Here is a 21,847-nt window from a genome sequence, read left to right on the forward strand (position 1 = left end):
TCTGTTGCAAAACGTTTCTTAAACAGAAGCAAACGGAATGAAACAGGGTAGGGACATACTTGAATGTGTCCAATAGAAACCCTCGTTTATAGTTGCAAAACGTTGCGTTTTGCAACTGTTTGGACTAATGATTACACCCCAGTTTGCCTCCAATCCGTGGCGTGACATAATTAAAGATGGGCTGGCTGTTCAGTCTCGCCTTTTCTCCAAGGGATAAAATCATGAGGCGCCGCAGTCTTGGAGAAAGCTAGCTAGCTCAGTTACGAACTGACCTACACGTTCTAGCAAGAAGTTGATGCAGTCTATAATCAAAGACGGTAAACTGTGCTATAATCTTTCGGTGGCCTTGAAAAGCTGAACTCGCTTAACAATAGGCGTATATAGCTAGCTAGCTAACGTTAGCTAGCTTGCTAGGGGATAACCAGAAAGAGGGAGAGCTCGAGCGTCCAGCGTCTTTGATCATGTTAGGTAACGGCAAGAAGCCAGTGAAGAATGGAGCCGGGACGCCCGAATCAAAGACTATCGACCCTCTTAAAAATTTAGGTAAGCATTTGGCGGATTAACGTTAGCTATCTCAATGTGAAAGAAATGTATATCTGGGAAACTGGTTCATAGCCTAGGTATTTTCATGTAGTAGGCTGGCAGGACCGTTATCTCTGTATGCTCACAAAAACATAGCTTGCTACCGGTATCACTATCCAATCCCCGCATCCCATACATGCCTGGAGCCAAGCACTTGTTGGGTTGTGTTGTAGATCAATAATTTGTTTAGCTAGCTAACCATTAATAATTGGCACATACGTTGCTAACGTGTCCACAATTGGTGCATACTATTTCACAAATAACAATACAGTAGGCTACAGAACAGGTCATATGATATTCCTGAAATTACAGAAGAGAGAAGACATTGATTAAAAATATCTGCACTATACACTTTCCATTGCTGTTCTGAGTTTAACGTTACTTTGAAGGGCTTCCAGTAGGCTATTCTCAACGCACCAGAAAATGAGGAAAAATGAGGAAAAATCAGTCATCAAACCAATAATAATTGATCAGTGTAAAATGTATGATTAGAAAGTTATCAGCATTTATTACATGGTAATTGACCTCTTGTAAGGGCTATAATTCAGGGATTCTTGAAAGACGGAAATATATTTGCCGCTAAGAATTCAAGTTCAATACAAACATTTGTAAAATATGCAAAATGTTTATTTTGAAAATCCCCAATAAAAACATAACCATTCTATTAGAAATGTCAGCAATCGGACAGAGTTGACTTTAGACACATGTTTTACGGAGTTGAAAATAATATACATTTTCTTCTTCATTCAAATGTTATACACAGTAGCAATTTTGTTTTTCCTCAGTTGCTTTTTGACTGTAAAACCTAATTAAATGTAACATATTTGAGCAAAAATTCATATTCTATCATAATCTGTCAGGCAGATGGAGTTGACAGTTTATACATTTACATTTTAGTCATTTAGCAGACGCTCTTATCCAGAGCGACTTACAGGAGCAATTAGGGTTAAGTGCCTTGCTCAAGGGCACATTTACGTCATTTAGCAGACGCTCTTATCCAGAGCGACTCACCAATTGGTGCGTTCACCCTATAGCCAGTGGGATAATCACTTTACAAATTTTTTTTTTTGGGGGGGGGGGGGGGGGGGGTAGAAGGATTACTTTATCCTATCCCAGGTATTCCTTAAAGAGGTGGGGTTTCAAATGTCTCCGGAAGGTGGTGAGTGACTCCGCTGTCCTGGCGTCGTGAGGGAGCTTGTTCCACCATTGGGGTGCCAGAGCAGCGAACAGTTTTGACTGGGCTGAGCGGGAACTATGCTTCCGCAGAGGAAGGGGAGCCAGCAGGCCAGAGGTGGATGAACGCAATGCCCTCGTTTGGGTGTAGGGACTGATCAGAGCCCGAAGGTACAGAGGTGCCGTTCCCCTCACTGCTCCATAGGCAAGCACCATGGTCTTGTAGCGGATGCGAGCTTCAACTGGAAGCCAGTGGAGTGTGCGGAGGAGGGGGGTGACGTGAGAGAACTTGGGAAGGTTGAACACCAGACGGGCTGCGGCATTCTGGATGAGTTGTAGGGGTTTAATGGCACAGGCAGGGAGGCCAGCCAACAGCGAGTTGCAGTAGTCCAGACGGGAGATGACAAGTGCCTGGATTAGGACCTGTGCCGCTTCCTGTGTAAGGCAGGGTCGTACTCTCCGAATGTTGTAGAGCATGAACCTGCAGGAGCGGGTCATCGCCTTGATGTTGGCGGAGAACGACAGGGTGTTGTCCAGGGTCACGCCTAGGCTCTTCGCACTCTGGGAGGAGGACACAGCAGAGTTGTCAACCGTGATGGCGAGATCATGGAACGGGCAGTCCTTCCCCGGGAGGAAGAGCAGCTCCGTCTTGCCAGGGTTCAGCTTGAGGTGGTGATCCGTCATCCATACTGATATGTCTGCCAGACATGCAGAGATGCGATTCGCCACCTGGTTATCAGAAGGGGGAAAGGAGAAGATTAGTTGTGTATCGTCAGCGTAGCAATGATAGGAGAGGCCATGTGAGGATATGACAGAGCCAAGTGACTTGGTGTATAGGGAGAAAAGGAGAGGGCCTAGAACTGAGCCCTGGGGGACACCAGTGGTGAGAGCACGTGGTGCGGAGACAGCTTCTCGCCACGCCACTTGGTAGGAGCGACCGGTCAGGTAGGACGCAATCCAGGAGTGAGCCGCGCCGGAGATGCCCAGCTCGGAGAGGGTGGAGAGGAGGATCTGATGGTTCACAGTATCAAAGGCAGCAGACAGGTCTAGAAGGACAAGAGCAGAGGAGAGAGAGTTAGCTTTAGCAGTGCGGAGAGCCTCCGTGACACAGAGAAGAGCAGTCTCAGTTGAATGACCAGTTCTGAAACCTGACTGGTTTGGATCAAGAAGGTAATTCTGAGAGAGATAGCAAGAGAGTTGGCTAAAGACGGCACGCTCAATAGTTTTGGAAAGAAAAGAAAGAAGGGATACTGGTCTGTAGTTGTTGACATCAGTGGGATCGAGTGTTGGTTTTTTGAGAAGGGGAGTAACTCTCGCTCTCTTGAAGACGGAAGGGACATGGCCAGCGGTCAAGGATGAGTTGATCAGCGAGGTGAGGTAGGGGAGAAGGTCACCGGAGATGGTCTGGAGAAGAGAGGAGGGGATGGGGTCAAGCGGGCAGGTTGTTGGGCGGCCTGCAGTCACAAGTCGCAGGATTTTATCTGGAGAGAGAGGGGAGAAAGAAGTCAAAGCATAGGGTAGGGCAGTGTGAGTAGGACCAGCAGTGTCATTAGACTTAACAAACGAGGATCGAATGTCGTCAACCTTCTTTTCAAAGTGGTTGACGAAGTCATCCACAGAGAGAGAGGAGGGGGGTGCGGGGGGGGGAGGATTCAGGAGGGAGGAAAATGTGGCAAAGAGCTTCCTAGGGTTAGAGGCAGATGCTTGGAATTTAGTGGTAGAAAGTGGCCTTAGCAGCAGAAACAGATGAAGAAAATGTAGAGAGGAGGGAGTGAAAAGATGCCAGGTCGGCAGGGAGTTTAGTTTTCTTCCATTTCCGCTCCGCTGCCCGGAGCTCTGTTCTGTGAGCTCGCAATGAGTCATCAAGCCACGGAGCTGGAGGGGAGGACCGAGCCGGCCGGGAGGATAGGGGACACAGAGAGTCAAAGGATGCAGAAAGGGAGGAGAGGAGGGTTGAGGAGGCAGAATCAGGAGATTGGAGGGAGAAGGATTGAGCAGAGGGAAGAGATGATAGGATGGAAGAGGAGAGAGTAGTGGGAGAGAGAGAGCGAAGGTTGCGGCGGCGCATTACCATCTGTGTAGGGGCAGAGTGAGTAGTGTGGGAGGAGAGCGAGAGAGAAAAGGAAACAAAGTAGTGGTCGGAGACATGGAGGGGAGTTGCAGTGAGATTAGTAGAAGAGCAGCATCTAGTAAAGATGAGGTCAAGCCTTGTGAGTAGGGGGGGACGGTGAGAGGGTGAGGTCAAAAGAGGAGAGAAGTGGAAAGAAGGAGGCAGAGAGAAATGAGTCAAATGTGGACATAGGGAGGTTGAAATCCCCCAAAACTGTGAGGGGTGAGCCATCCTCAGGAAAGGAACTTATCAAGGCGTCAAGCTCATTGATGAACTCTCCAAGGGAACCTGGAGGGCGATAGATGACAAGGATATTAAGCTTAAATGGGCTAGTGACTGTGACAGCATGGAATTCAAATGAGGAGATAGACAGATGGGTTAGGGGAAAAATTGAGAATGTCCACTTGGGAGAGATGAGGATTCCTGTGCCACCACCCCTCTGACCAGATGCTCTCGGGGTATGCGAGAACACATGGTCAGACGAGGAGAGAGCAGTAGGAGTAGCAGTGTTTTCAGTGGTAATCCATGTTTCCGTCAGCGCCAGGAAGTCGAGGGACTGGAGATTAGCATAGGCTGGGATGAAGTCATCTTTGTTGGCAGCAGAACGGCAGTTCCAGAGGCTGCCTGAGACCTGGAACTCCAGGTGTGGGGTGCGTGCAGGGACCACCAGGTTAGAGAGGCAGCAGCCACGCGGTGTGGGGCGTTTGTGTAGCCTGTGCAGAGAGGAGAGAACAGGGATAGGCAGAGGCATAGTTGACAGGCTGTAGCAAATGGCTACAATAATGCAGAGGAGATCGGAATGAAATGAACTAAACATCTGGGAGAGTAGAGAGCAGGGCCTCCCTCACCAAAAACTTCTACTTCTAACAACTATAATTGTTTCACTGAACCACCCGAACAAAAACTCTACCAACTTCCACCTTTAGAAATCAGAATTGTTGTGAACCACAGCGGTTCAATGTTTAAAGGAATAGACTCAACCCACTTTATTCAGCTAGCTAACTATGACACCATAGCTAACTAGCATGCTAGCATCCAAAAACACACAGTTTAGCACCAACACTTGCATCCAAAAACACACAGTTTAGCGCCAACACTTGGTCACAACAAACCACCAATAGTGTGTTAACACACTAAGCAGATAATTCGTGTCCGTGTCTGTTGGCTAGCTAGCAATGGCCACTGTGTTGACCTTGTTTGAAGAACGGCTAGCTAGCTAGCTTCGTGCTACCCCCGGCACCGCCGAACAACAATGCCAACCCACAGTAACTAACCACAACAGCCCACGATGCCTAGCTATGACGCCATAGCTAACTAGCATGCTAGCATCCAATAACACACAGTTTAGCACCAATACTTGGTTACAACAAACCACCAAGAGTGTGTTAACACACTAAACAGATAATTAATGTCCGTGTCTAGTTTCTTTCGTAACGCAGCAAAAATTAAACGTTGGTTAGCTAGCACATTAACATTGGAAACAACTCTCCACCGTTGCACTAAACAGATAATTACCAATAAACGTTACCAGTAGCTACCCGCTAGCTAGCTAGCATACCAAGAGTGTGTTAACACACAAAACAGATAATTCATGTCCGTGTCAAGTTCCTTTCATAACGCAGCAAAAAAAATTAAACGTTGGCTAGCTAGCACATTAGCTAGCACATTAACATTGGAAACCACTCTCCACCATTGCACTAAACAGATAATAACCAATAAACGTTACCAGTAGCTACCCGCTAGCTAGCTAGCCTCGTGCTTCGCCGGGCTCCGCCGTAACAATACTTAAACAATACGTAAACAATACTTACCTACAATAATTGCCTACGGAAACCTACAATAACTACCTAAATAAACTACCTACCTACGATCTAAATACATGGTTTAAGCTTTACTCAACACCATATGAGAAGCCAAGCTTACCTCCTGCTAGAGAAAAACACAACCTCTCCCGACGAGACTCGAACAAGATTTATGGTTGTGACAATAGAATTAGGAATACTAGAATGGACATGAACCTTCTTATGATGGGATAAAGGTCAGACATTTTGGTCAGGGAGTTGGTCAACCATGGTTTGCTAGTGCTGTGATAAGATATTGTGTAAAATTATGAATTTGAATAACTTATCTGCACTGTATGTTTGTTAGCTAGCTAGCCAGACAGTTTTAGAGGAATTATTAAAGCATTCATTTGTCAAATTAACTTTATGCCAACATTCCATTCAAACAATGCAGTCAATCCACAGCCATACACTGGCTGAAATCAGTTGATAGGACTTAGACAAGTTGTAAATGCAACAAGTACTAATATTGTATCATATAATAGCACTCACTGCTTTACAAGAAAACACAATTTAAGACATTTATGGTCTGTTTACATATATTGTAGAGGCTATTTATACAGGAAATTGGTATAAACCGCTATAAACTGTATTTATAATTATATGACAATATTTTAGGTTGACAATAATTATATTACCTTACTTTTATTTTCCTGCATAAGTAAAATCAGGATTATGCCTCTACTGCCATTCCAATGTCTCCCTGACCAATAGGAGTCAGTGGAACGCAAATGTTCCATTGACCAGATTGGCGCACATTCAACAAATCCTATCTAACAAAGTGGATATTTCTCAAATCCGTCATGATTTATGTATTATAACAGGCCCACAATATGGTTACTTAAGTCCGAATTGGATATATTTGGCTGTTTTTGCTGCATAACATGTAGAAGTTGTCTCTTTTCAGGTTTAGAAGAAGTGACTGCTAAATGCTAACTCCCGTTTGTATAAGCTGTTTAGCATTGCTAGCATACAGAAATCTGTGGTGGTAGTCAAAGTCATTTTTAACTGTAATGCAGTTGATTGGTAACGATAACATGAAAATTAATTGGGGTTGACATCCATACAAGCATTATACTCATTACGACATTATATTTAAAGTCACAAAGGGCTATTGCAAGAAACTACATAATATCCTCAGTTAATAGCCATTATTGCCCATTTTTAGAAATTAGGATCCTTTTCTCCGGACAAGGGCATTTCCAGGCATAGAGCCAGCACGGAAAATAATAAAATTGAAAGTATTTAGTAAATTCAAAAAACAAATGTTTTCCCTTTATAAAAGTGCCCCAAATGTAATTTTTAAGCTCAAATAATACAACAAAATCTTTTTTTTTTACTAGGCCTATAAAAATAAAGTTTCCCTGCCAGCAAGGATTGTCCAGACTTTGAAGAATCCCTGAATTTCATTGAGGGTCCCTTTTAATAGGATATAATGATGACATCAGATATGTATAACTCAAACAAATTATGGTCAATAGAATGGATGACAACTTTCCATCAGAACTCAGTCTATTCTGATGTCTAGTAACAATGCTGCTTTATAACACCCCATTTTTCACTGCCGGATAGACCCGAACATGTAGCTAGTTATTCCTATTAAATGAGGTTGAATGTGGCTTTACATCTACAGTGCTATGAAAAAGTATTTGCCCCCTTTCTAATTTTCTCTACTTTTGCATATTTGTGATACTGAATGTTATCAGATCTTCAACCAAAACCTAATATTAGATAAAGGGAACATAAGTGAACAAATAACACAACAATTACATATTTATTTCATAAACAAAGTTATGCAACACCCAATTCCCCTGTGTGAAAAAGTAATTGCCCCCTTACACTCAATAACTGGTTGTGCCACCTTTAGCTGCAATGACTCAAACCAAATGCTTCCTGTAGTTGTTGATCAGTCTCTCATGTCGCTGTGGAGGAATTTTGGCCCACTCTTCCATGCAGAACTGCTTTAACTCAGTGACGTGTGTGTTTTCAAGCATGAACTGCTCGTTTCAAGTCCTGCCACAACATCTCAATTGGGATTAGGTCTGGACTTTGACTAGGCCATTCCAAAACGTCCAATTTGTTGCTTTTTAGCAATTTTCATGTACACTTGATTGTGTGTTTTGGATCATTGTCTTGCTGCATGACCCAGCTGCGCTTCAGCTTCAGCTCACAGACGGATGGTCTGACATTCTACTGTAGAATTCACTGATACAGAGCAGAATTCATGGTTCCTTCTATTAAGGCAAGTCATCCAGGTCCTGAGGCAGCAAAGCATCCCCAAACCATCACACCATCACCACCATGCTTGACCTTTGGTATGATGTTCTTACTGTGGAATGCAGTGTTTGGTTTTCGCCAGGCATAATGGGACCCATCTCGTCCAAAAAGTTGACTCAAGTTTGCCATAAAGCACCTGGATGATCATCAAGACTCTTGGAAGAACGTTCTATGGACAGATGATTCAAAAGTATAACTTTTTGGACGACATGGTTCCAGTAATGCCTGGCGAAAACCAAACTCTGCATTCCACAGTAAGAACATCATACCAAAGGTCAAGCATGGTGGTGGTGGTGTGTTGGGTGTTGCATAACTTTGTTTATGAAATAAATTATATAAATATGTAATTGTTGTGTTATTTGTTCGCTTATGTTCCCTATCTAATATTAGGTTTTGGATGAAGATTTGATAACATTCAGGATCACAAATATGCAAAAGTTGAGAAAATTAGAAAGGGGGCAAATACTTTTTCATAGCACTGTACATGTGGTATTATTGCATTGCTGGCACTATGACTGTACAAAAGTCATGCAAAACCATGACAAGAATACATGGCTTTTTTCCAATCTGCAAAGCCAAGTCATGATTTCAATTACAGATCAGCTACCTTATCATTAGTGATTTGTCAATAGATATGTTGCAGCAGTCCATGCAGTCCATACTATGGCCAAGGTTGATTGGTTAGAAATAATAATAAATAATAATAATAAGTTCAACTTTTAAAATTGTTCAGATGTTAAATTAATTACTAAACTTATTTTTTTGCTAGACTATAGAAAGTTGCTAGACTTTAGAAAAGAAAGCAATTACTAAATGTACTGAATAATACTCACATTCCTTTACATTTTTAGCAGAGATGCAGAGAGGAATATTTTGTTTCTTTAAAAAAAGAACCACCAGTCAGGAGGACACAGACAGCTCAAGAGGTATGCTTAGATAACCTACACAGTTCACTTTACATTGAATTAGGCATAATGATTATGGCATTAGACAACAGGAAAAAGCTGTTTCAGTTGTTAAAAAAAATTATTCAACCACCCCCGTCCATCCTCACGTACTTCGTTCCCCCTCTAAAATAATGGGTTCATGACGCCCCTGCTTGTGGGTGCATCCTTTCACAAAACTGTCACATTTGTATTAAAGTAAACAGGCTATTTTATCTTAAAATCAGAAGGCAATTAGCAAACTGCTGCACGTGTACTTGTAATGACTTAACATTGCTTTCAGGGATCTCTCAGTTTTCAACCCCGTACTTCATGTCAGAAAATATGCAGTTCATGTGGCAGATGTGCATAGTAGGTTAACATTTGTGGCGTCGGCATAATGTGGGATACAGGCTATTTATAATGGTTGGCCCTCCGGCAGTTTTCCTAACGGAACTCGATAGCTATGGTACTACTGTATTCACTGGGTAGCCAGGGACAGTGTGGGAGGTCTGTCTGCCATGGTCAACCCCACCCTATAGGTGCCCAAAACCACACCCTAGGTGCCCTGGTTCAGTTGGGCATGAAGGGAGATTCTCCTCCTGTGCCCCCTCAAGGCAGTGCCAACTAGCCCACCATTGTCAAACACTGGTGGTTGTGGGGCAAGGGTTACTTTTAGATGAAATTTGTAGGTGGTGGAACTGTCCCCCAAATTAGCCGAGTTACTTTTCCATGGTCATTTCTAACATAAATCTATTCAGTTCCTTCCTAATGTATAAGCCTGGGCGGCAGGTAGCCTAGCGGTGAAGAGCATTGGGCCAGTAACCGAAAAGTCAATGGTTTAAATCCCAGAGCCGACTAGGTGAAAAAAATCTGTTGATGTGCCCTTGAGCAAGGTACTTAACCCTAATTGCTCCTGTAAGTTACTCTAGATAAGAGCGTCAGCTAAATGACTAAAATGTAAAAAATGGATGCATTCAACACTGCTACTGTATTGCTGATTTGGCAAGTTAACAAGAAAGAAGTTGAAGCAGAAAGACTGGCTCCCAGATGCTATACTACTATGCTGTCCAGTGTCCACCATCCTATGTTGAGCCCTGGGTCATGTTCATTAGGACACACAATTAATTATACTTTTTTTAAATAGTTTGCTGTTTTGAAAATCACATTTCTTATTGGTGTAACGTGTACGCTGGGAGTTGGGAGCCTGACGAGCGGGCTGAGGCTTGGGAGCCTGACGAGCCGGCTGAGGCATGGGAGCCTGACGAGCCGGCTGAGGCATGGGAGCCTGACGAGCCGGCTGAGGCTTGGGAGCCTGGCGAGCCGGCTGAGGCTTGGGAGCCTGACGAGCCGGCTGAGGCTTGGGAGCCTGACGAGCCGGCTGAGGCTTGGGAGCCTGACGAGCCGGCTGAGGCTTGGGAGCCTGACGAGCCGGCTGAGGCTTGGGAGCCTGACGAGCCGGCTGAGGCATGGGAGCCTGTCATGGGAACCTGTCGAGCCGGCTGAGGCATGGGAACCTGACGACCCGGCTGAGTCATGGAAACCTGCAGAGCCTACCGAGTAGCGTACAGACATGAAACACAAACACAGAGTCAATAACGCCTGGGGAAGGAACCAAAGGGAGTGACAGATATAGGGGAGGTAATCAGGAAGGTGATGAGTCTAGGTGAGTCCCATAATTAAGCGCAGGTGCGCATAACGATGGTGGCAGGTCTGCATAATGATGAGTGAACTGATGACAACGAGTGCCAGAGAGGGGGAGCGGGAGTAGACGTGACAATTGGACAACTCTAGGTAGTCCCGCTCCCTGTTTCAGTCTGTTTTCTTACATTTGGTGCCTAATGAACATAACCCTGGTTGTGTGGGTGCTTACCATTGACAGTAAAGGTACTTACCAACGTAGGGTCCCCGTGTTGCACATGGCTCCAGGGCTACATCAGTCTTTTGTAAGGTAATACTACCACCATCCTACCTACCCCAGATAACTACTACTGCTACAGTATGCCTGTCTCTCCCCTGTCTACATTCTGGATCCTCTCAAGGTCTCCACCAGTAGGGTTTGGTTGACTTTATCAAGCAGAGTGACAAATCCCTCTGACATTTAATTTGACTATGTGAAATATCATGTCAAAGCAGGTGGATCGTCACTTCAATGTCAGCAGTCAGTTCATTACAGAAAGGCTGATGTAGCATTGGATTTGGCCTTTCACTCTTCTGGTGCAGCATTGGACTCATTCAGGGCCCAGTAGGGGCTTGAGTGAAAGGGGGTTTAGGCTATTTGATGTGTGTGTGTCTGGTGTGTGTATGTGTACTGTACGTACGTGTGTTTTCATTCATTCAAGCGTGTGTGTGTGCATGTGTATGTGCATATGAATGTGTGTGTGCGCGTGCACGTGTGGGGCCCCACGAGTCTTCAAAGCTGACCCCATTTGAAATGATAATCTCCTCCCTACCCCACCCACCACAGAAGACATGCACTAATAAGAGACTGGGAACAAGTAGGAACCAGTGGGACGTTCAGGCCATAGAAAGGGGAACACTGCAGGATGCTTTTCAGGGAACTAGCTGTACAGAGGAAGTTAGAACCCATCTATCTATGAGGAAACTGTAGCTTTACTAGTTCACACTGACCCAAGGCCATGGTGAAACAACTGTACATGGAGCAATTTACTGCTGTGAGTCTAAGTGTATCATTGCTGTAGGTCCCCACTCCTCTCATAGTTATTTTTCTAGTGACAGGGTGTAATTCTTATCCGTGTGTGTGTGTCTGTCTATCTGTCGGTCTGTGCGTCTGCATGCGTGCGCGTGTGTGTGTGTGTGTGTGTGTGTCTGGTGTCTTTTTTTAAACAGTTAAGCATGGTTTAAGGTGCTTACATTTGTTCTGTGGGAGAGACTCGGACCAACGGCAACATACAGTCTAGTCTGTCAGTCTAATTATCCTGTTGTCGCATGCAGTAGCTACGTTGATCCTCTTCTCAGCAATCATGGATTCATTCAAATGCAATTTTGCTTATGTATGCAATTTCTATATTGCACACTACATTATAAATATCCTGGTGGTATAAGTATAATTGTAAGCTAAGGATTGTAAGAATGGCAAGCTTTCAGGTCAGTGAGCATGTACATGTGTGGGCATACATGTATACATACACTGAGTGTAAAAAACATTAAGAACATTTGCCCTCAGAACAGCCTCAATTCGTCGGGGCATGGACTCTACAAGGTGTCGAAAGCGTTCCACAGGGATGCTGGCCCATGTCGACTCCAATGCTTCCCACAGTTGTGTCAAGTTGGCTGGATGTCCTTTGGGTGGTGGACCATTCTTGATACACACAGGAAACTGTTGAGCGTGAAAAACCCAGCAGCGACTACCATCCTTTCAAAGGTACTTAAATCTCTTGTCTTGCCCATTCAGCCTCTGAATGGCACACATACACAATCCATGTCTCAGTTGTCTCAAGGCTTAAAAATCCTTCTTTAACATGTATCCTCCCCTTCATCTACACTGATTGAAGTGGATTTAACAAGTGACATCAATAAGGGATCAATCATAGCTTTCACCTGGATTCACCTGGTCAGTCTATGTCATGGTAAGAGCAGGTGTTCATAATGTTTTGTACACTCAGTGTGTACGCATGCATAGGACATTTGTGTAATCTGCCGAGACATTGGTATTAGAATAAAGGACCTCACAGCTTCTTTGAAGGACAGAGAGCAATGGCATGCCACCATAAGAAAGCATATTCAAATACATGCACAGTTATGTATTTTCAGAGAAGAAACACGTTTTTCATTTCACAGTGAAAGCTTTGTCTGAAACATGACTGGAACATATCCTGGTTAAAGGTCATGTGAAAATGTCCCCAAGTGTCACCAATTACCTGATAAGTTTCTCATGCACATGTAACAATATTTGTTTGAAGTATTGCCATTTAGTTTCATAAATTGAGTTTGAACACTTTCTAATATGAACACTGATAGTTCGACATAGGCCTAGCCTACAGTTTGTCAGTCATGTCCTGTTAACAGCGAAACAAATCTGATTTCACTATTTCTGTGAGAACGTTGTAGACAGATTGGTGAGCAATATCCAAATGCTCCATCTCCCCATGTAAAAATAGTATCTCAACACTCCAGTAGAATTTGCTTCAATGTTATTCTCATTGCCTTGCTTACTCCTCCATTGCGTGGAATGAAGCCAGTCTGTTTGGGTGTTGTGTGTGGTGAGGCAGTACCAAGACTGCTTTGTCAGTCTACGGACCGAGCCCTGGTCTAGTATGTACAGTACACTCCTGTTTTAGCTGTTGATTCTGGCTATGTGGGATAGTCTGTGATGACTCTGTAGCAAGAGCAGTGGACATTGCAAAGACGGATGTCTGGAGACAGTGGGTGTTTCTCAAAATGCATACTACCGTGCTCCGAGAACGCAAATTGGAGCACGGGAGGGTCGGAGTATGAGTCCAAATCAAAGTATGCGAAACGGAGCACGGAGGGCCCTTCTCGAATGCGTACTCCATTTGTACATATTTTGAAGCATGCATCGATGCAGGCTTCAACAGAAAGTATGCAAAGAAATATGACGCAACCACGTAAAAAATTATGCAACATTTCTTGAAATTAATGGCGGCCATTATTTGAGCTGAAGCGAGAGAAAATACACTCTGACTTCCGAATGAAATGTTGCCTATTCACATCTCAAATGTTGCCTGACTACAATATTTTATCTTGATACGTTAATAAATACAGATATGGCTCATTAACCTTTACGGACCAAATAATGACGACCAACGCTTCTTAGAAAATATATAAATAATACATTATCAACCCTGCAAGCAATACAAGACTCTTATTATTATGGTGGGAGATTATAATACTGTTTTAAATACCTCAATGGACCGTAAAGGAAATCACACTACAAACTATCACCCTCATGTTCTTAAGGAAATCATGAATGTCATGGATATATTAGAACAAGTGGATATATGGAGGCTTAAATATCCTGACCTAGTGAGATATACAGTGGGGAAAAAAAGTATTTAGTCAGCCACCAATTGTGCAAGTTCTCCCACTTAAAAAGATGAGAGAGGCCTGTAATTTTCATCATAGGTATACGTCAACTATGACAGACAAAATGAGAAAAAATTTCCTGAAAATCACATTGTAGGATTTTTAATGAATTTATTTGCAAATTATGGTGGAAAATAAGTATTTGGTCAATAACAAAAGTTTCTCAATACTTTGTTATATACCCTTTGTTGGCAATGACACAGGTCAAACGTTTTCTGTAAGTCTTCACAAGGTTTTCACACACTGTTGCTGGTATTTTGGCCCATTCCTCCATGCAGATCTCCTCTAGAGCAGTGATGTTTTGGGGCTGTCGCTGGGCAACACGGACTTTCAACTCCCTCCAAAGATTTTCTATGGGGTTGAGATCTGGAGACTGGCTAGGCCACTCCAGGACCTTGAAATGCTTCTTACGAAGCCACTCCTTCGTTGCCCGGGCGGTGTGTTTGGGATCATTGTCATGCTGAAAGACCCAGCCACGTTTCATCTTCAATGCCCTTGCTGATGGAAGGAGGTTTTCACTCAAAATCTCACGATACATGGCCCCATTCATTCTTTCCTTTACACGGATCAGTCGTCCTGGTCCCTTTGCAGAAAAACAGCCCCAAAGCATGATGTTTCCACCCCCATGCTTCACAGTAGGTATGGTGTTCTTTGGATGCAACTCAGCATTCTTTGTCCTCCAAACACGACGAGTTGAGTTTTTACCAAAAAGTTATATTTTGGTTTCATCTGACCATATGACATTCTCCCAATCCTCTTCTGGATCATCCAAATGCACTCTAGCAAACTTCAGACGGGCCTGGACATGTACTGGCTTAAGCAGGGGGACACGTCTGCACTGCAGGATTTGAGTCCTTGGCGGCGTAGTGTGTTACTGATGGTAGGCTTTGTTACTTTGGTCCCAGCTCTCTGCAGGTCATTCACTAGGTCCCCCCGTGTGGTTCTGGGATTTTTGCTCACCGTTCTTGTGATCATTTTGACCCCACGGGGTGAGAACTTGCGTGGAGCCCCAGATCGATGGAGATTATCAGTGGTCTTGTATGTCTTCCATTTCCTAATAATTGCTCCCACAGTTGATTTCTTCAAACCAAACTGCTTACCTATTGCAGATTCAGTCTTCCCAGCCTGGTGCAGGTCTACAATTTTGTTTCTGGTGTCCTTTGACAGCTCTTTGGTCTTGGCCATAGTGGAGTTTGGAGTGTGACTGTTTGAGGTTGTGGACAGGTGTCTTTTATACTGATAACAAGTTCAAACCAGTGCCATTAATACAGGTAACGAGTGGAGGACAGAGGAGCCTCTTAAAGAAGAAATTACAGGTCTGTGAGAGCCAGAAATCTTGCTTGTTTGTAGGTGACCAAATACTTATTTTCCACCATAATTTGCAAATAAATTCATTAAAAATCCTACAATGTGATTTTCTGGAATTTATTTTCTCAATTTGTCTGTCATAGTTGACATGTACCTATGATGAAAATTACAGGCCTCTCTCATCTTTTTAAGTGGGAGAACTTGCACAATTGGTGGCTGACTAAATACTTGTTTTCCCCACTGTACAAGGCGAAGACTCAATAAAGCTAGTCGTCTTGACTTCTTATGTCATTCTCGTTGGCACCAAAAGTTTAAAAAATGTTGATAGGGGACAGAATGCGGTCGGACCATCAGATAATTGGCATATACATTACTCTTACTGAATTTCCACGTGGGCGTGGATATTGGAAATGTAATCAAAGCCTATTGGATGATAACTTGTTTTTAACTAGGACAGAGGAATTTATAACTGAATTTCTCTGACATAACATAGGTACAGCAAATCCCCTTATTGTATGGGACACTTTTAAATGTGCCTTTAGAGGCCATGCAATTTAGGTCAAAAGAGTCCATACTAACAAAGGAAATAGAAGGTCTAACAGAACAGATAGATAGCAATAAAAACTGTAACATAGAGGCTCAGAATAAGTTATAGGAAAAACAAAAAGAAATGGAGGAACTTATTCAAGAAAGCTCAAGTGTAATATATTATAAAAATAAAGCAAACTGGATGGAATATGTGGAAAAATGCTCCAAATTATTTTTTTATCTTCAACAAATGCTATGAAATCAAAAGTTGTTTTATTTACCAAGTTACACTTCTCAAAAGGCACCAAATAGGTGGAATGACCCATGTACGACACTCCTCATTCCAGGCCTGTCTTCTGATAGTAGCCTAAAACTTAACTACAGTGCATTCGGAAAGTATTCAGACCCCTTCACTTTTTCCACATTTTGTTACGTTACAGCCTTATTCTAAAATTGATTTAAAAAATAAAATCCTCATCAATTTACACACAGCACCCCATAATGACAAAGCGAAAACAGGTTTTTAGAACTTTTTGCAAATGTATTAAAAATAAAAAACAAATACCTTATTTACATAAGGATTCAGACCCTTTGCTATTTACATTTTAGTCATTTAGCAGATGCTCTTATCCAGAGCGACTTACAGTTAGTGAGTGCATACATTTTCATACTGGCCCCCCGTGGGAATCGAACCCACAACCCTGGCGTTGCAAATGCCATGCTCTACCAACTGAGCTACACGGGACGCTATGAGACTCTAAATTGAGTTTAGGTACATCCTGTTTGCAATGATCATCCTTGAGATTTTCTACAACTTATTTGGAGTCCACCTGTGGTAAATTCCATTGATTGGACATGATTTGGAAAGGCACACACCTGTCTATATAAGGTCCCACAGTTGACAGTGCATGTCAGAGCAAAAACCAAGCCATGAGATTGTCTCCGTGCTGTCGTTGCTGTGCTGTTTGTTGCTACTTGGCTACCTGCCAAACTATTCACGTTTTACTTTTAATAAACGTTTAATCAATCTCTGTGTTCAACAAATTTACCAACTTTTTAGTTTTGTCCTCACTCATCTTTTTTCGTTAAACTTTTTCACCCCGGACGTTTATCCCGAGACAGAAGAGTCATTTTCCTGTGCGTTTTAGCTGCCAACGTTATTTTCCTTTTTTCCATCGCAACTTTTTTCCCTTATTCAACTTTTCACTCCGGACGCTTTATCTGGACATGATTCGTCAACATCTTCAACATCTTCAACAGCCGAAGCTAAGTAGTAACATTAACATGATGTCTTCTAATTGCAGTCGCTGTACTCATAATATACAGGAGAATTCTCGCCTTACGGCGAAAATAGCTGTGCTACAAGCCCAGCTTCAGACGCAATCGTTAGGCAAGGGCAATATCAGTGTAGGAAAGGAAGAAACAGCGTCTGTGCCACCAGTAAGTACAGACAGTAACGTTAGTATAAATCCCCCCGCACAGTCCCCGCAGCCGGACAACTTTCTCATGGCTTCTGGAGGGAAATACTGTTGGAATGCTCAACCGGTGTCGCTCATTCAGCCGACAGAAACTTTCAACCGGTTTTCCCCATTATGTAGCGAGTCGGAGTCTGAGTCTGAGTCTTCTCTTGTCTCTACTCCTCCCGTTACGGGGTCTGAGACTCCGAAGGCTCCCACCATTAGCTCTGACAAATTGAAAACCCTAGTCATTGGCGACTCCATTACCCGCAGTATTAGACTTAAAACGAATCACCCAGCGATCATACACTGTTTACCAGGGGGCAGGGCTACCGACGTTAAGGCTAATCTAAAGATGGTGCTGGCTAAAGCTAAAACTGGCGAGTGTAGAGAGTATAGAGATATTGTTATCCACGTCGGCACCAACGATGTTAGGATGAAACAGTCAGAGGTCACCAAGTGCAACATAGCTTCAGCGTGTAAATCAGCTAGAAAGATGTGTCGGCATCGAGTAATTGTCTCTGGCCCCCTCCCAGTTAGGGGAAGTGACGAGCTCTACAGCAGAGTCTCAGCACTCAATCGCTGGTTGAAAACTGTTTTCTGCCCCTCCCAAAAGATAACATTTGTGGATAATTGGCCCTCTTTCTGGGACTCACCCACAAACAGGATCAAGCCTGACCTGCTGAGGAGTGACGGACTCCATCCTAGCTGGAGGGGTGCTCTCCTCTTATCTACCAACATAGATAGGGCTCTAACTCCTCTAGCCCCACAGTGAAATAGGGTGCAGGCCAGGCAGCAGGCTGTTAGCCAACCTGCCAGCTTAGTGGAGTCTGCCAATAGCACAGTCAGTGTAGTCAGCTCAGCCATACCCATTGAGACTGTGTCTGTGCCTCGACCTAGGTTGGGCAAAACTAAACATGGCGGTGTTCACCCTAGCAATCTTATTAGGATAAAGACCTCCTCCATTCCTGCCATTATTGAAAGAGATTGTGATACCACACATCTCAAAATAGGGTTACTTAATGTTAGATCCCTCACTTCAAAGGCAGTCATAGTCAATGAACTAATCACTGATCATAATCTTGATGTGATTGGCCTGACTGAAACATGGCTTAAGCCTGATGAATTTGCTGTGTTAAATGAGGCCTCACCTCCTGGTTACACTAGTGACCATATTCCCCGTGCATCCCGCAAAGGCGGAGGTGTTGCTAACATTTACGATAGCAAATTTCAATTTACAAAAAAAAAAATGGCGTTTTCATCTTTTGAGCTTCTAGTCATGAAATCTATGCAGCCTACTCAATCACTTTTTATAGCTACTGTTTACAGGCCTCCTGGGCCATATACAGCGTTCCTCTCTGAGTTTCCTGAATTCCTATCAGACCTTGTAGTCATAGCAGATCATATTCTAATTTTTGGTGATTTTAATATTCACATGGAGAAGTCCACAGACCCACTCCAAAAGTCTTTCGGAGCCATTATCGACTCAGTGGGTTTTGTCCAACATGTCTCTGGACCTACTCACTGCCACGGTCATACTCTGGACCTAGTTTTGTCCCATGGAATAAATGTTGTAGATCTTAATGTTTTTCCACAAAATCCTGGACTATCGGACCACCATTTTATTACGTTTGCAATCGCAACAAATAATCTGCTCAGACCCCAACCAAGGAGCATCAAAAGTCGTGCTATAAATTCTCAGACAACACAAAAATTCATTGATGCCCTTCCAGACTCCTTCTGCCTACCCAAGGACGTCAGAGGACAAAAATCAGTTAACCACTTAACTGAGGAACTCAATTTAACCTTGCGCAATACCCTAGATGCAGTTGCACCCCTAAAAACGAAAAACATTTGTCATAAGAAACTAGCTCCCTGGTATACAGAAAATACCCGAGCTTTGAAGCAAGCTTCCAGGAAATTGGAACGGAAATGGCGCCACACCAAACTGGAAGTCTTCCGACTAGCTTGGAAAGACAGTACCGTGCAGTACCGAAGAGCCCTCACTGCTGCTCGATCATCCTACTTTTCCAACTTAATCGAGGAAAATAAGAACAATCCAAAATTTCTTTTTGATACTGTTGCAAAGCTAACTAAAAAGCAGCATTCCCCAAGAGAGGATGGCTTTCACTTCAGCAGTGATAAATTCATGAACTTCTTTGAGGAAAAGATCATGACCATTAGAAAGCAAATTACGGACTCCTCTTTGAATCTGCGTATTCCTCCAGGGCTTAGCTGTCCTGGATCTGCACAGCTCTGCGAGGGCCTGGGATCGGGAGAGACACTTAAGTGTTTTAGTACTATATCTCTTGACACAATGATGAAAATAATCATGGCCTCTAAACCTTCAAGCTGCATATTGGATCCTATTCCTACTAAACTGCTGAAGGAGCTGCTTCCTGTGCTTGGCCCTCCTATGTTGAACATAATAAACAGCTCTCTATCCACCGGATGTGTACCAAACTCACTAAAAGTGGCAGTGATAAAGCCTCTCTTGAAAAAGCCAAACCTTGACCCGGAAAATATAAAAAACTATCGGCCTATATCGAATCTTCCATTCCTCTCAAAAATTTTAGAAAAAGCTGTTGCGCAGCAACTCACTGCCTTTCTGAAGACAAACAATGTATACGAAATGCTTCAGTCTGGTTTTAGACCCCATCATAGCACTGAGACTGCACTTGTGAAGGTGGTAAATGACCTTTTAATGGCATCAGACCGAGGCTCTGCATCTGTCCTCGTGCTACTAGACCTTAGTGCTGCCTTTGACACCATCGATCACCACATTCTTTTGGAGAGACTGGAAACCCAAATTGGTCTACACGGACAAGTTCTGGCCTGGTTTAGATCCTACCTGTCGGAAAGATATCAGTTTGTCTCTGTGAATGGTCTGTCCTCCGACAAATCAACTGTACATTTCGGTGTTCCTCAAGGTTCCGTTTTAGGACCACTATTGTTTTCACTATATATTTTACCTCTTGGGGATGTTATTCGAAAACATAATGTTAACTTTCACTGCTATGCGGATGACACACAGCTGTACATTTCAATGAAGCATGGTGAAGCCCCAAAATTGCCCTCGCTAGAAGCCTGTGTTTCAGACATAAGAAAGTGGATGGCAAAAAACTTTTTACTTTTAAACTCGGACAAAACAGAGATGCTTGTTCTAGGTCCCAAGAAACAAAGAGATCTTCTGTTAAATCTGACAATTCATCTTGATGGTTGTAAAGTCGTCTCAAATAAAACTGTGAAGGACCTAGGCGTTACTCTTGACCCTGATCTCTCTTTTGACGAACATATCAAGACTGTTTCAAGGACAGCTTTTTTCCATCTACGTAACATTGCAAAAATCAGAAATTTTCTGTCCAAAAATGATGCAGAAAAATTAATCCATGCATTTGTTACTTCTAGGTTAGACTACTGCAATGCTCTATTTTCCGGCTACCCGGATAAAGCACTAAATAAACTTCAGTTAGTGCTAAATACGGCTGCTAGAATCCTGACTAGAACCAAGAAATTTGATCATATTACTCCAGTGCTAGCTTCCCTACACTGGCTTCCTGTTAAGGCAAGGGCTGATTTCAAGGTTTTACTGTTAACCTATAAAGCGTTACATGGGCTTGCTCCTACCTATCTTTCCGAGTTGGTCCTGCCGTACATACCAATACGTACGCTACGGTCACAAGACGCAGGCCTCCTAATTGTCCCTAGAATTTCTAAGCAAACAGCGGGAGGCAGGGCTTTCTCCTATAGATCTCCATTTTTATGGAACAGTCTGCCTACCCATGTGAGAGACGCAGACTCAGTCTCAACCTTTAAGTCTTTACTGAAGACTTATCTCTTCAGTAGGTCATATGATTGAGTGTAGTCTGGCCCAGGAGTGTGAAGGTGAACGGAAAGGCTGGAGCAACGAACAGCCCTTGCTGTCTCTGCCAGGCCGGTTCCCCTCTCCACTGGGGTTCTCTGCCTCTAACCCTGTTGCAGGGGCTGAGTCACTGGCTTGCTGGTGCTCTTTCATGCCGTCCCTGGGAGGGGTGCGTCACTTGAGTGGGTTGAGTTACTGACGTGATCTTCCTGTCTGGGTTGGCGCCCCCCCTTGGTTTGTGCTGTGGTGGAGACCTCTGTGGGCTATACTCGGCCTTGTCTCAGGATTGTAAGTTGGTGGTTGGGGATATCCCTCTAGTGGTGCGGGGGCTGTGCTTTGGCGGAGTGGGTGGGGTTATATCCTTCCTGTTTGGCCCTGTCCGGGGGTTTCTTCGGATGGGGCCACAGTGTCTCCGGACCGCTCCTGTCTCAGCCTCCAGTATTTATGCTGCAGTAGTTTATGTGTCGGGGGGCTGGGGTTAGTTGGTTATACCTGGAGTACTTCTCCTGTCTTATCCAGTGTCCTGTGTGAATTTAAGTATGCTCTCTCTAATTCTCTCGTTCTCTCTTTCTCTCTGAGAACCTGAGCCCTAGGACCATACGTCAGGACTACCGGGCATGATGACACCTTGCTGTCCCCAGTCCGCCTGGCCTTGCTGCTATTCCAGTTTCAACTGTTCTGCCTGCGGCTACGAAACCCCTACCTGTCCCAGACCTGCT

General features: G+C 43.7%; 1 protein-coding gene across 1 annotated transcript in view; it reads left to right on the top strand.

Annotated features, from left to right (window-relative positions):
• Positions 1 to 133: 133 nt before the first annotated feature.
• The window catches only part of plcd3b (phospholipase C, delta 3b), a 95,950-nt gene continuing 74,236 nt past the window's right edge, over positions 134 to 21,847 (top strand). Inside the window, exon 1 of the mRNA XM_084169462.1 lies at positions 134 to 543. Within this exon, the coding sequence (XP_084025588.1) occupies positions 462 to 543 (82 nt within the window). The 5' untranslated portion in view covers positions 134 to 461. The remainder of the gene's footprint in view (positions 544 to 21,847) is intronic.

Source organism: Coregonus lavaretus (genome assembly GCF_964263955.1).
Source record: "Coregonus lavaretus genome assembly, chromosome: 1".
Classification (NCBI taxonomy): Eukaryota; Metazoa; Chordata; class Actinopteri; order Salmoniformes; family Salmonidae; genus Coregonus; species Coregonus lavaretus.